Source organism: Mytilus californianus, unplaced genomic scaffold (genome assembly GCF_021869535.1).
Source record: "Mytilus californianus isolate M0D057914Y unplaced genomic scaffold, xbMytCali1.0.p SCAF_4, whole genome shotgun sequence".
Taxonomy (NCBI): domain Eukaryota; kingdom Metazoa; phylum Mollusca; class Bivalvia; order Mytilida; family Mytilidae; genus Mytilus; species Mytilus californianus.
Genome location: NW_026262690.1, coordinates 79,794,773 through 79,811,237, shown reverse-complemented (window position 1 = coordinate 79,811,237; position 16,465 = coordinate 79,794,773). Strand labels below are relative to the sequence as shown.

The window sequence follows — 16,465 nt, the reverse complement described above, 5'->3', positions numbered from 1 at the left end:
CTTATTTTTTTTAATTGATCCTGAGATTTGTAAAGTAATATCAGTTTCATCGAAACTTTGAAAATTACATTGTAAACAGCAACAGATAAAGAGTTTAATCATTGATAAATATGCTTCAAACATTAAAGAGGGTGCTCTCATACACGTCCGCGTTCGCGTCTAAATTCAAACCCAGAAGAATTTTAGTGAACGGGATTATTTCCTTTTTTTCATTTATGAAAAAAGATTTTAAATAAGGTTATTTATTCAGATTTTCCGAAATTTATCAATGCAGTAAATATTATCGATTAAATCTCAAGTCGGTCGAAGAAATTTGCCGACGAACTGTCTTTGCAGTGACTATCCAACTGACACCTGATACCGGAACCGGATATCTAATTTGTTTACAATGGCCGAGACGAATGAAGACGAAAATCAGAAACCTGTCATTAAAACAGAAGCTGTTGACAATGAAACAACAGACAGTGCTTCAAATTATGCTTTCCAAACAGAAAATCAGTTCAACCCATACAATGTTAACATGGAACAATGGTTAATGGAAAAATTATACCGTCAGAACGAAATGTATCTAAGAAGTCTGAGCGCTGCTGCAGCGGCAGCAACAGCATCAGTGTCGACACCTACTTCTACGTCGTCACCATCGCCATCATATACTTCAGAACCACAAACTAACGATACTTCATTAAATGGAACATCGGTTCCACAAGAACATGAAAAAACATCAGAAGATATTCGAGGTGCAAACTCATCAATTTTGCAAATCTTGTCAACTCCCCCAACATATGCAGCTGCAACTCTAGCCATGGATGCTGCAGACAAGAAAAGAAAAGAGTTGTCATTGAAACAAAAGGTTGATATGATACAATCAAGCAATGGGAAAAGCCAGAGACAGCTAGCTGATGAATTCAATGTGTGTAAAAGTCAGGTCCACAATATCATGAAACGAAAAGATGAAATATTAGAGACATTTGAATATTCAACACCATCAAATAGAAAAAGACGCTTTATAAGGACAGAAAATGAAGAAATCAACATATTGACACTGCAATACTATTTGAAAATGAAAGAAATGGAAATAAATGTGACAGGTTCAATGCTACAAAGAAAGGCTAGGGAAGTTGCTCAACAGTTGGGTAGAACTGAGTTTAAAGCATCAAATGGGTGGCTTGAAAGTTTTCGAAAAAGACACAAAATTGGATCCTGTTATTCTGGGAATAATAGTCCACATGGTTCAGAAAGACTGCCTTCATTTCCCAGCTTTGCAAATATAATTAAAAGACATGGAAATGCAGAGGAAAGTCCTTCGTCAACACAGCAGGGTAATGAAGCAAGTCCAGAAACAGAGCAACCACCAGTTCATGTAAATGAATCAACAGAACAACAACCACAACATCAAGCACATCATCAACATATTCACATGAATGGTTTCTCACCTCATACAGTTGCATTTGTATGTTTATAATTATGGGAATACTCCAATAGGTCTACCAGTGGGGACAAGCACAGAAAAAAAACCATGAGGATTAAAGAAATATAATACCTTTGTACATGTATAGTTAACAGTACTGTTTTCAAGGTCATCAATTCACAAACTGATCATGAAATTGTACATTAGTTATCTTTGTCTGTCTATCAAATATTTCAGTCTAAGTCTCCCCTGACTAAGAAAATGTTTAGGATGAATACATGTACATGTACAAAAAATGTATACTTATAATTAGCATTCATTACAAAATTTTGTATTGATGTTATTGAGCTTTTTAAAAAAAAAATATGTGATAGCCTACAAGGTTATCATCTACTGTGAGAGATGACAGCCCACCAGATACTTTATTCAGTTTTGAGTCAACCTGTCTTTGTTTTTCCTGTGTAAGCAGCAAAGAATGCCAGTACCACAGTTTGAAGTCTTTTGTTAGACTTTTCTTTCTATTTATACAAAAATTATATTCATATAAACCCCAAAAAATCCTATATGTTGTTCCAAAGTGCAACTACCAAATATTTAGGTCAAGAAAAAATATGTGTGTTTAGGGTTTCCTTCCTATATATTGTAGGGACAGTAAATAGGTCAGGATATTTTTATTTCATTTTAGTCATAATTGGGAAATATTTCACCCAATCCAGTTCAGGCTTTACTGGACCACTAATGATTGCTCAATACAGTTATAAAACACAGAGGTACATATGATATACAATTTATTAGATAAAACTTTTGTTGTTGTAGGCATATCGTATAGAGACTGATAGTTTTGGTCAGATAGAAGTTCCATCAAGTAAATACTATGGTGCTAACACTGCCAGATCTGTGCTCAATTTTGACATTGGTGGACCTTCAGAAAGAATGCCAGTAAGCCTAGTATTTATTATAATGCATGTATTAGAAAGATTATCGGGTTACTAATAGGACATTTTTTTATAATGTTTGCCTTATTATAGAGAGGTGTTATAAATTAACTTCATATACAATGTACATGTGCAGTATAAATTTTTAGACATAAGAAAACAACGCACATACATGTAGACAAAAAGAAGACAATAAAGAATTTTATTACACATATATATAGTATCATTGAAAAGTGCTGAATGGAAATTAAATTTTAAACCTACATACACAATGTATGTATTTCATTTATTAATTTCAACACACATACTTGCAGATTCCTGTAATAAGAGCTCTAGGAATATTAAAAAGATGCTCCGCCGAAGTAAACCAGGAGTATGGTTTAGATCCTTCCATAGCTAATCTTGTTATACAGGCAGCTGATGAAGTAAGTTTTTGCATTGTGTAAGGTGACAAGACACAAAAACCAAAATTGAAAATATTGCAACATCTTTAAGCACACCTCAATTCTTTCCAGATTTTTATAAAACTTATACTATAGGTTAATATTAGCAATATCTCGGACAAGTTTTATAATGGTGGCTGAACGACTATTTTTATACGCCCGTTTAGGGGACGTATTATGGTATACCGTTGTCTCTCTGTCCGTCCGTCTGTCCGTCGTCAACATGTCAGACATTAACTCAAAAATGCTTTAACCAATTTGCATAAAACTTTGTTGAATTGTTAATATCTATTGACGTGAGCTCCCTTTCGTTTTTTATAAAATTTAGATTTGACGTTTCCGAGTTATGGTGTTTTATTCATTAAAAAAAGGGGGATTTTCCAGTTTTCGGACAATAAGTCAAGAATGCTTTCACCAACTTGCAAGAAATTGTGGTGAATTGTTTATATCTATTGACATGAGCTCCCTTTCGATTTTTATAAATTTTAGATTTTACCTTTCTGAGTTATGGGGTTTTATTCATTAAAAAAAGGGGTGATTTTCCAGTTTTCGGACAATAACTCAAAAATGCTGTCATCAATTCTCAATTATTTGGTGAATTGTTTATATCTATTGATGTAAGCTCCCTTTTTATTTTCATAAATTTCTAATATGACATTGAGAATTAATTGAACTTTATTTGTTTATAGTCTGACAACAGATTTACTAAGTATTGCACAACAGCAAGAAATCTTAAATTGAATATAAATTCAATTCATATAACCAATTTCAAGTTCTTTGACTACATTTATTCAGAAGCCTATAATATGTCAAATATTTAATTACAATCCAAATTCAGACCTGAATCAAGCTTGAATATTGTGTCCATTTTTGCCCCAACTGTTCAGGTTTGGACCTCTGCGGGCGTATCTAGCTGCGCTCAGCGAAGCAGTTTATTGAAAGAGTTATGCCCCTTGGAAATATTAAATTTATGGAAAATGGCCTCGTTAGCACTCTCACGGGTACAATTCTTGCCAGCTTTTATAAAACTTATACTATAGGTTAATATCAGCAATATCTCAGACAAGTTCTATAATGGTGGCCGTTCGACTTTTTTTAAAAGAGTTATGCCCCTTGGAAATATTAAATCTATGGAAAATGGCCTCGTTAGCGCTCTCACAGGTTCAATTCTTGCCTGATTTTTATTAAACTTATACTATAGGTTAATATCAGCAATATCTTGGACAACTTCTATAATGGTGTATGCTCGACTTTTTTTAAAAGAGTTATGCACCTTGGAAATATAAAATATGTGCAACGCCGTGGACATTGGAACTCTGTTCTTTTATCTATTTGTAGGTGATAGAAGGTAAACTAGATGAACACTTTCCTTTGGTTGTGTGGCAGACTGGATCTGGTACCCAGTCCAATATGAATGTGAATGAAGTAATAAGTAATAGAGCTATAGAGATAGCAGGTGGTCAGATGGGATCCAAGAAACCAGTTCATCCTAATGATCATGTAAACATGAGCCAAGTAAGTTGTGATATGAAAAATATCTTATTTCTGGGAACATCTTGTTTTGTGTAATTAACATTAGAGTGTAACCTTAACCATCATGTGCTGAGGTGAAGCTAAACATCAGTTAGTCAATCAGATTTAATTGTTTGTGTTAATGTTTTGTCTCATGGTACACTCTTAATGAGTCTTAGCTGCCTCAGTAAAATATGGTAATCTTTGTATGGATAACAGGACTTGTGGGATATATACTATTACTCAATTTTAATATACTAATGAGACAGCTATCCCACAATTAGAAAAGACACGATCTTCAACATTAAAACAAGTGTAGATCAAACCTCAAAATTGCCGAAGTCCATTCTAAGTTTCTAACAAATTTTTGGTCGAATATGGTATCACAGTCGTCATCCGAAGACATTTGGTTTCCGGACAATAACTTTAGTAAATGTAAATAGAAATCCATGAAATTTAAACACAAGGTTTATAACCACAAAAGGAAGGTTGGGATAGATTTTGGGGGTTATAGTCTTAACAGTTAAGGAAGTAGGGGCCAAAAAGGGGCCTAAATAAGCATTTTTCTAGTTTCCAGACAATTACTTGTGGAAAGGTGTATGGATCTCTCTGAAATTATACCACAAGTTTCCATACCACAAAGGGATGGTTAGGATTGGCTTTGGGGGGTTATGGCTCAAACCGTTTAGGAATTTGGGGCAAAAAAGGGGGAAAAACAAGGGTTTCCTGGTTAATGGACAATTAAAAAATAGTACAATGTTATGTTTGGATTACCACCCTTACACTGCTTTTAAATTATGTATAAAGAAATGTTGTATTGTCTTGAGGTGATTAGCTGTCAATTTACTATTAGAAGTTACTATTTAAAAATTCTGATTAAGGAATATTAATTTTAGCCATGATTATGTATGTCATTTTCTATTTTAAGACTTTTATGATGTATTTAAATGGGTAATTATGGTTGCAAAAAAAAGGGGGGGGGGTGTTAAATTCCTTTTTTTTTGGGGGGGGGGTCAATTCACAACAGCATTGTGTATTGCACAAAAGCAAAAATTGAATATAAATTTAAATCATATAACCAATTCTAATAAGTTCTTTGACAGAAACCTATTATGTGTCAAATATTTAATTACAATCCAAATTCAGACCTGTATCAAGCGTGAATATTGTGTCCATTTTTGCCCCAACCGTTCAGGGTTGGACCTCTGCGGCCGTATCCAGCTGCGCTCGGCGAAGCAATTTATTGATGAATGAATTTAACAAAGACTATTAATGGCAAATTCTTTAAAGGGCATACAGTGTTCTCCCCAGGATTTTTGGATAGCACCAGGGTAACGCGTGTGGACTGCTTGGTGAAATGATTCATACAATCAGTTGTGTCGCAGGCGACACGTCTTCATGTTGCTTAGCTATATTTCTAGTAACTGTAGTTTTTATGTCTCCTGTTTTGTTTTAATGCTGTGGTACTGTGTTATGTAGACATTGAAAATTATTGGTAAAAAAGAAGTAAATCAATAAACAGTTTGACATGTATACTTTAATATTTTTTAAAAATAAATAAAACATGATACATTACAAAATATTCATCTAAATTTAAAGTTATTAAATCTTTTATAAAATCAATGATCAATAAGAATAAAATATCATTCAAAAGAGAACAAAAATGTTCAATTTAAAAAACTTTCTTATTTCTAGAATGAAAGATGTTGTATTGTAAAAGGATTTCTGTCATAAGGAGATATAAAATTAACAAGAATAAATATTGTATTATTATTTGAACCAGTTTCTATCTTAAATTTTAATAAAAAGAAATTTTTCATAAATTTAAAAACATTTTGCCTTAGATTTCATGTAAATATTAGCATATATCTAAAAATGTAACCGCACTTACTATGAGTCAATTGTATTTTCGTTTAAAAATCAATGAAATAATGAGACCACCTTCAACAAATTCTTTGTTTGATGTTGCCTACCCATGCTTTGTAGAGTTGGGTAGGTAGGTAGGGATTTTTTTATTTTGACCAACAATTTGGCTGCATGTTTTAGACAAGAAAACAATGTAAGAGCATATATAAAACCTTTTTGAAATGAGTTGTGTCAGAAATTTTCTTCGGGTAGCTGCCTTTTAGTTTAGTAGGCAACAATGAATTCTAATTTTATTTTTGACCTGAAAAAAATCTTTTTAAATTTGTGAAATTTAGAGCAAAGACCACACATGTGTGGAAATACATTCAAACGCTAATGAAAATGAATTAATTTGAAACTCAGATGGACAAGTGTTGAAAAAATAGAGCAGAAAAGGATAAAGGACATATAAATAAATAAAGGTTAAAATGAGGTATAAATAAAGACTGTAAACATCAATATGTATGTACAACTACACGGTTAAAACACATCTGGGATTTTCCTTTATTTCAGAGTTCAAATGATGCCTTTCCAACAGCAATGCATATAGCTGTTTGTTTAGAAGTTCATACAAGGTTGTTACCCAGTCTTCAAGTTCTTAAGAATACTATGTTAGCTAAAAGCGAGGAGTTCAAAGACATTGTCAAGATAGGAAGAACACATTGTCAGGTAAGATTACAAGACTTTGCCCATGCATCTTGCCCAATGGCAGTTTGTTTAATTAATGACAGGTAATTTGTCTAGAGATTATCAATATTGTTCATTCTGTTATCATATTTGATCAAGTTTTAGAAATGATTAAGTAGCAAAATTAAAAAATGGTTGATTCTTTTGGTTATTGATGTCCATTTTCATCATTTTTTTCAATCTTTTATGTGTCATTGTCAAAAATAGTATGTGTGGTAAGGGCCCTATTTATCTCCTAATGCTTAAGTACATTATTTAAAGTTGATGCATAAACATGTGAGTAAGTCAATTAGAATAATTTTTTTTGAGGCCAAAACATAGAGATTTTGGTGAAATATGACAAATACTGATGGATTTCAACCACATTTAGTCCTAGGAAACAAGAGTTCAGGGCTCAACAAACTTAATATTCAACTCAAAAGGGATATTTGTTATAAAAATAAAATTCTTTTTATCATCACATATGCTACATGTTTCAGGGCATTAAAACCATTAGCCTGTTTTCATTGCATTTATGCTAATTTGGACATTATAAAAAGATACATAAATCACCCTACCCACCTTTCCCTGAGACATACTTCCTACTGGTCATTATTTTAGCTTTGACAAATAATGGCCGTAGCGGAGGGGGCATTAAGTTTAACACTTGTCCGTCTGTACGTACGTACTTCCCAACATTGCTTTTCGTTCTCTAACTTGAGTTTGCCTCAACCAAATGTTATGAAACTTATACACAATGCTTATTACCACAAAACACAGATCGAGTTTGAATTTTTGTGGTGTCACTTTAACCGTTCTAGAGTTATGCCCCTTTATAAATGGAAAATTTACAAAATTTTTAGTTTCCGTTCTCTAACTTAAGTTTGACTCAACCAAATGTTATGAAACTTATACACAATGCTAATTACCACAAAACACAGATCAAGTTTTAATTTTGGTGGCGTCACTTAAACTGTTCTAGAGTTATGCCCCTTTATAATCGGAAAAATTGCAAAATGTTTAGTTTCCGTTCTCTAACTTAAGTTTGCCTCAACCAAATGTTATGAAACCTATACACAACGCTTATTAACACCAAATACAGATCAAGTTTGAATTCTGGTGTCGTCACTTTAACCGTTCTAAATTTATGCCCCTTTATAAATGGAAAAATTGCAAAATTTTTAGTTTCCGTTCTCTAACTTAAGTTTGCCTCAACCAAATGTTATGAAACTTATACACAATGCTTATTACCACAAAATACAGACCAAGATTGAATCTTGGTAGCGTCACTCTTACCGTTCTAGAGTTATGTTCCTTCATAAATGGAAAAATTGCAAAATTTTTAGTTTCCGTTCTCTAACTTAAGTTTGCCTCAACCAAATTTTATGAAACATATACACAATACTTATTACCACAAAATAAAGATCAAGTTTGAATTTTGGTGGGGTCACTTTAACCATTCTTGAGTTATGCCCCTTTATAAATGGAAAAAATGCAAAATTTTTAGTTTCCATTCTCTAACTAAAGTAACCTCAACCAAATGTTATGAAACCTATACACAATGCTTTTTACCACAAAACACAGATCAAGTTGAAATTTGGTAGCGTCACTTTAATCATTATCGAGTTATGCCCCTTTAGAAATCAAAAATTGCTAAATTTTTAGTTTCCGTTCTGTAACTTAAGTTTGCCCCAACCAAACATTATGAAACCTATACACAATACATATTACCTTTAAACTCAGATCAAGTACAAATTTGGGTAGCGTCACTTGTATCGTTCTTGAGTTATGTTCCTTTATAATATTGTATGCAAGTGGGGGCATCATCTGTGTCCATGGGGACACATTCTCCATTTATTTTTAATTTCATCTACTGTAGATACTTCACACTCAAATCTAAATATTACTTAATTTTAGAAGATGTGTTTGTCTAAATGGACACTGGTTAAATGTGACAGTGATGTACATTTTTTGCAACTCTCAAAATAAACATTTGCAGAATTAATTTATATTGTGATTATTTATAGGATGCTACACCACTGACTTTAGGACAGGAGTTTAGTGCTTACGTTGTACAGATAGATTACGGTATACAGAGAGTCAGTAATACACTACCAAGACTGTATGAACTGGCTGCAGGTGAGTTGTCTACCTTAGTGAAGTCAGCACATTTTACAGCTTTATTTCTTTTATGGATGAAAAATGTTTTAAAAGGTGAGAATACTTGTTTTATAAACCCTTTGATGCTAATGTTATAAATTAAGCAAATAATACTATTTTTCATGGTGTATGTCTGCTCTTGTGTTTTTTTTGTTGAAAAATTGTCTCTTTAGCAGTTAGTGGATGGTAGTTCTGAAACAATTGCAGACAGCACATGATATATCTGTATTATAAACCCAATGATTATAAGTTATATTCATTGTATTCTAAATTAGTAGTTTTGACAAATATTAAGCATAAGTATATGAAGTGTCTTTTTTTGTGTTTTTATTTTTTTTTTAGTACAGTTGGACAATTTTTCACAATTTGAGCATACATTACTGTTTTAAAGTTTAATATTTAATCCAATGAAGGTAACCATGCTTTTATTTGACTCATTATAAGATCAATGATTCAAATTAAAAAAAAAAAAAAATCATAGATTATTTATACATTTAACATGAACAAAGTTGATTATGCATCTTTGTGCATTCAATATACTTTAAAAAAAAGCTCACTTTACCTGCAATGAAATTAATAATTTGATGTCAGTAATAATTAAAAAAATATTTAAATGACACTAAATGATTGACTTAAAGTTAATGTCACATTGAGTGACACTTTTGTTTGGAAGTCCTTTTTCAAATTTTTACTTACTTTGTTGATACACATCAGGTATACATTTTGGAGATGAAATTAATTTTAAGTAAAAGAAATACAGAAAACTAAACAGTAATTCACATTTGATTACTGAATAATTTGATTTACAATAAAATTATTCTTTATTTTTGGGCTGTAAAACCTTTATCAGCATAATTTTAGGGTAGGTTCCTGTATAAACCTTTGATAGAAACCATTGTTAACCTTTTTGGATAGGATTCCAAAAGGTACCTTTAATGGACTCTTCATTAGGATTGGGGTCAAAATTGTGCAATTACATCCCAATTTGTCCTTTTTTGTTTTAACAAAGAATTATTTTCAAAATGTTCTCGTTCAAACTTCAGTTAATTCATATAAATTTTAGAACTGATCTACTTTTGAACATGCTTCTCATCCAGAAAGGACCTTCCATATTAGCAGCTAATATATGAATCTTATTTTTTATGGCATGATATTAATTTAAGACTTCATAATTTTATGATAATTTTATTTCAAATAAATTGGATAATTATATTATATGATTACAGGAGGAACAGCAGTGGGTACAGGCCTTAACACAAGAATAGGTTTTGCTGAGAAAGTGGCCAGTAAGATAGCAGAGTACACAAGTAGGTATTAACATGAGGGAACTTTCAGGAATAGATAAATGGGGGTATAGGAATGTGCCTTTTATTTTATCTAATAATTGATATTAATTTCAATTAGAAGTTCCTTCTTTCACCACAATGTGACGTTTTGGTCAGGCATCAATATAATAGTTTGAAAGCATGTATTCTTTCACGTTGGGAATTTATAATAGTATTACATTTTTCCTTCGCATGAGTATCAAGGGAAGTGTTTCCAGAGGCGGATTTAGGGGGGGCCCAGGGGGCCCGGCCCCCTTTTTTGGGAAAAATTTGGTTGATTATATAGGGATTCACTGAAGCATGACTGGAGCGGGCCCCCTCTTAGGCAGTCAGTGGGCCCCCACTTATGAAAATTTCTGGATCTGCCACTGGTTTCCATAATATTGCAATATCTAATGAAATTTAAGTTATCTAGAAAAAAAAGTTCAGAAAAATGAAAAATTGTTTGGAATGAAATGAAAATGTTGAATTTTTTGTTAGTTCTTCATTGATCTTAATATTATTCATTATTGTCCCTCCACAGTAGTGCTCATGCCACTACTAAATTATTTTTTTTTTTACAATGTTCCAAAATATATATTTTTGTGGTGAAGTTTGATATTACACTTTTGTTAAACACAACATATTTATTTGTAACTTTGATGTTTCTTTAAGATTTTGCCAACAATTACTGATTAGTATGTTATCTTCAGATCAGAATGGCAAAATATCAGACTGTTTTTAAAACTTTGTTTTTCTTGAGACTTATTAAGTGACTATGCTAAAGTATATTGAGGATTTACAAAAAATGAGACCAAAATTGGTTCTTATCAATATGAGTCCTTTAAAGGAAAATGCCTGAATTTCTGCTTCAATCTGTCTGATCAATTTTTAGATGAACACTATAAACCATTGGTCCCTTTCAAAGCAGAAGTTGTCATTGTTTATTTCAGAAATACCATTTAGAACTTCCAGTAATAAGTTTGAATCTTTAGCAGCCCATGATGCCCTGGTTGAGGCTCATGGGGCATTAAATGTGATAGCTGTAAGTCTGATGAAGATTGCCAACGATGTTAGACTACTGTCATCAGGGCCACGGTGTGGTATAGGGGAAATCTCAATTCCAGAAAACGAACCAGGAAGTAGTATTATGCCAGGTAAATATATTATAGATCTCTGAAATAGAGGGCCTAGTCATGTTTCAGACAGATTCACTAAAGTTAAATATTTTGATTTGGATAGAGGTTCTTTCATAATGATAATGCTGTTATTCTGAGAAAAAAAATTATCAAAATAAATGGTGTTTCTAAACCAAGTTCATCTGACAATAACACAGTATCAGGATTTTTTGTTTTGTCCCTATTTCTTTCCCAATGAGATAGTTAATGCAGATAGATTGCAATGGAAAGTGTAAATGAAGTACTATGGATTATTATTATTTGTAGAATACTTACTTTCCTTGATTACTTGGGTATTGGTAAACCACGAAATTTGAATGTTCAATGAATAACAAATTTCTTTTTGCTTGTATTCAGACTCTGTCAAAACCATGAAATTAAATATCCATGAAAAATGGTGGATTTCGGCACTGTAAACATGAAGAAAACATTCAAAATACATTAATAATCGTAGAGAAATAATTTAGTTATACGATTTGCAATGAAAACGGAGAGGAGTGGAACACGAGGATTTCACAAATTCACCTATTTCAGAATCTTGGCTGCAGGTTCCAATACTGAACACATTTATTTTTCAGCATGATTATTTTGGTAGTTAAAATACATTAAAATGACTGTTGTTAAAAGTTGAAATGAAGATTTCGTGCAACAAATAGGTGACCACTGATTTGAGTTAAATTATATATAGAGAAAACGTTTGGGAGGGTCTGAAAGTCGCTGTTAGAGGCAGGTGACTGCTGAAACAAGGTGACCGTTAAGGCAGGTTTGACTGTATGCTCATGAAGTCAGATGAAATTTTTTGTATGGATTTGTTTTATAAAGAATTTTCTATCATATCATACAATAAGGATTGTTTGATGTCAAAACTGTGTTTATTGATGATATTGTCGTATATCTGTTAATTAATATTTTAGAATTGAAATTACGTGAAAAATTATTATTTTTTAGGCAAAGTGAATCCTACCCAGTGTGAAGCAGTAACCATGGTAGCAGCTCAGGTGATGGGCAACAATACAGCTATTTCAGTTGGTGGTTCGGGAGGACACTTTGAGCTCAATTGCTACAAACCCATGATGGTCAGAAATGTACTGCAGTCTGTCCGTCTGCTTGGGGATTCTTGTGTATCATTTGCCAAAAACTGTGTAGTAGGAATTAGACCAAATACTGAAAGAATTAATCAATTATTAAACGAATCTCTAATGTTAGTGACCGCTCTTAATCCTCATATAGGGTATGATAATGCTTGTAAAATTGCTAAACTTGCTCATCAAGATGGCTCAACACTTAAAGCAGCAGCTCTCAAGTTAGAGCTGTTAACACCTGAACAATTTGATCAATGGGTTCAGCCAACTGATATGCTAGGACCTAAATAAATGTTTATAATCATATCAAAGATCAAAGGCGCTCTATTTCAGGTCAGAATTTTCATATTTTTTTGTTAGATATTTCTGTCATAATATTTGTTGGGAACACAAACGTGCTTTTATTTTTATTTTTTCATAATCTGACAATAAAGTGAGAAAGTAAACTATTTTCTAACCAGATTTTATTTATTTTACACAATTTGTTGAGAGTAAAAAATGCATTTTTATTTTTCTTCACAATCTAATTGGGAAGTTACAATACCTACAAAGTAATATTAAGATCTGTTGTTTATAGTTCAAACATTACATGTCAGATTGTTGTTATTGTCAGCAAAACAGTTGTGCATTTATGAAAAAATGTTTTTGTTGTTGTTGATTATTCTTGATATTTTACATCAGGAAAAATTCTAATAAATGTTATTACTTCTATCAATTTCATTTTAATTTACCACAGTTAAGCAACAAACTGGATTTGATATACAAATGTCCATATATTTTAATGGAAATGGGGGGATATGGTGTAAAAATTCATGATATAAAGACACTACGAAATTTAACAATATCCAAAGTAGACCTCTGAGCCTTTATAGTTGTTTTTCATCTCAAAGTCACCATGAGACTTTCAAAATGCAATTGGAAGACAAATCAATAGAGAAAACCAATGGCCTAATTTATGTTAAAAAACAAATATGGCAGAAAGCAACCAACAATAACCATGGAATTCAAGGCAGATAAAGAATGTTTTGGAATAAAAAATGTTTGTGAGCTCTTGACCCTCACCTATCGCAGAGGTGTTAAAACAAAACATAAGAACAAACTAAAATTAGTTTGAAATGGCTTTACTCATCAGAAAGAACCACTAAAAAGCATAAATTATCAATCAAAGAGGACTTGCAGTTACTGAAAGCTATGTTTCCCCAGACTAAAATATCTATAAGTACACATGCAACAGAGAAAAGCATAATCTTATGCAGTACCAAAAATAAGTACATAGTATCGACAGGATGTAGGACCATAAGTTTTCATAACTGTTAAGCAATAATATTGATAAAAACAATATTCAAAGATCTTACTTCAGTGTAAAATTGATAACAATTAAGAATAAGTGTATTCAAACGATCAATAAGTTCACATCGATCATATCTAAATTTAGTCTGTATAAACAATATCACTAAAATTAGGATGTGATATCCCATTTGTAATAAGGATTTTTACAGTTACAATCAATTGTCAAACCAAATCTACGTATTTTTGAAAGAATTTAGTAAAGTTTTTAATTGTGGTAATGAAAGCCCTGACTTAATAATTTACCAGTTATACATATATTAACTTTAAAGAGGTACGGCCAATTTCCCCTGTATTTGTTTCTCTATAAAATGAGCATTATATGTACTTTAAATTCAGAAATAAGTGCAAGGTTTTTATTATTGCGAATAATGCGACTGGGTGAGAATCGCAAAAATAAGAACTCGCATTCTGATATCTGACAGATATATCTGTATGCAACTTAACCACAAATCGCAATAATCAATATAGAATTTTTGTCCATTTTGCAAAATTCGCAATAATTAATGCACGCAATAATTTCTGAATTTACAGTAAGTAACAGCCCTGAGAGCTCTTGGTCTTATCACATGGGAATTCAGACAGTATATTGCATAACCAAAAAAGGCATGCAAATAGAGCCAAGCACATCAAAATATGAAGGACCTCAAGATGCATGTACCCATATGTGCACATAGGTGGCAGCTAGCATAACAAAACCTCAAAAAATGAATTGTAATCCAAGCTATTTAGGAAATATTAAATGTATTATTTCAGGGGCTATGTTGAAAAGGTTTTCCCCTACGACAAGGACCTGGAATTTATCAAAATTTGCCTGCATCTGTTTTTTTCTTTGAAACACTTATTCAGCACTTAAAACTCAGCTTGTAATGTAGCAGCAATTATACACCTGGTACTTTGTTAAACAAAATAAGATATCATTAAAAAAGACATTGAACAAAAGAGGCCCCAATATACAGCCTTTGGGTACCCCGATTTTGATGTCAACTCAGCAATCGGATCACTTTAATGTTGTTTTCTTGTAGAGATATCGTTTTAAGTTTTAACAAAGACACTGAATGTGGAAAACCACCATATGATAATGATTTATCCAATACCATATCATAAATTAAACAATTGAAAGCATTTGATAAATCCATGAGAATTGCAGCTGTATACTGATTTTTATACGACCGCAAAAATTTTGCGGTGGTATATTGGTATCACATCGTCGTCATCGTCATCCGAAGACACATTGGTTTCCGGAAACATAAAAACTTTTGTTTAAGTGTATGGATTTCTATGAAATTTTACCATAAGGTTTATGACCACAAAAGGAAGGTTGGGATTGATTTTGGGGGTTATGGTCCTAACAGTTCAGAATGGGGCCCAAATAAGCATTTTTCTAGTTTCCAGACAATAACTTGTGAAATGGTGTATGGATCTCTCTGAAATTATACCACAAGTTACCATATCACAAAGGGATGGTAAGAATTTGCTTTAGGGGGTTATGGCGCAAACTGTTTAGGAATTGGGGCAAAAAAGGGGGAAAAACAAGGGTTTCCAGGTTAATAGACAATTACTTAAGTACAAAACATAAATTAAAAGCAGTGTAAGGGAGGTAATTCAAACACATATTGTCAAATTACCTCCCTTACACTGCTTGTAACTTATTTATTAAGAACTGTATTGTCTTTAGGCGATTAGCTGTCAATTTATTTTTAGAAGTTACTATAATGTTTAATAAAGGTAATTTAATTATAGCCATGATTATGTATGTGAAGGAATTTTATTTTTAGATATTACTATATATTTAATGTTGCTGATGGAGGCTTTTTTATTTTAAAAAAGCATTTTTCTAGTTTCCAGACAGTAACTTGTGATTAAGTGTATGGATCTCTCTAAAATTGTACTACAAGGTTCCATACTACAAAGGAAAGACTGCAATTGAGTTTGATGGTTAATGCTAAAAGGGGGATTCAAAAGTTTGGGGGGAAGGGGGGTTTCCAATTTTTTTTTTAATGGGTTCATATTTTTTTTTCAAAAATTTTCAAAATTTCAAATTTTTGAAAAGTTTCAAGAAGAAATCTTCAATTGCACAGTATTGCACATTAGATTTGTAAGATCTTTGACCACATTTATTTTGTGTCAGGCACCTATATTATGTCAAAAATTTGATCACAAACCAAGTTCAGATAGTATCAAGCTTGAATATTGTGTCCAAATTTGTCCCAACTGTGGTGGTATCGGGCTGCGCTCAGCGAAGCATTTTATCTATTTTAAGACTTTTATGATGTATTTAAATTGGTAATGATGGTTGCAAACTCCATTGGAAATTTGAATTGAGATAATGACCAAAAAAGGGGGGGGGGGGGTAAAAAAAAAAATTTTGTGGGGGGAGGCAATTCGCAACAGCATAGTGTATTGCACTAAAGCAAAAAAAAAGGGGTTAATTTTTATTTTTTTTTTAGGGGGGGGGGTCAATTCGCAACAGCATAGTGAATGGCACTAAAGCAAAAAAAAAGGGGGGTGATTTTTTTTTGGGG

General features: G+C 32.2%; 1 protein-coding gene across 1 annotated transcript; it reads left to right on the top strand.

Annotated features, from left to right (window-relative positions):
- Positions 1-393: 393 nt before the first annotated feature.
- On the top strand, positions 394-13,304 carry LOC127738585 (probable fumarate hydratase, mitochondrial). The gene is made up of 9 exons (XM_052249896.1): positions 394-1,450; positions 2,225-2,347; positions 2,658-2,768; positions 4,125-4,301; positions 6,717-6,872; positions 8,897-9,008; positions 10,256-10,336; positions 11,287-11,490; positions 12,460-13,304. Exons 1-9 carry the CDS (start codon positions 521-523, stop codon positions 12,882-12,884), a joined length of 2,319 nt encoding a protein of 772 aa, XP_052105856.1. The 5' UTR covers positions 394-520; the 3' UTR covers positions 12,885-13,304.
- Positions 13,305-16,465: the final 3,161 nt, after the last annotated feature.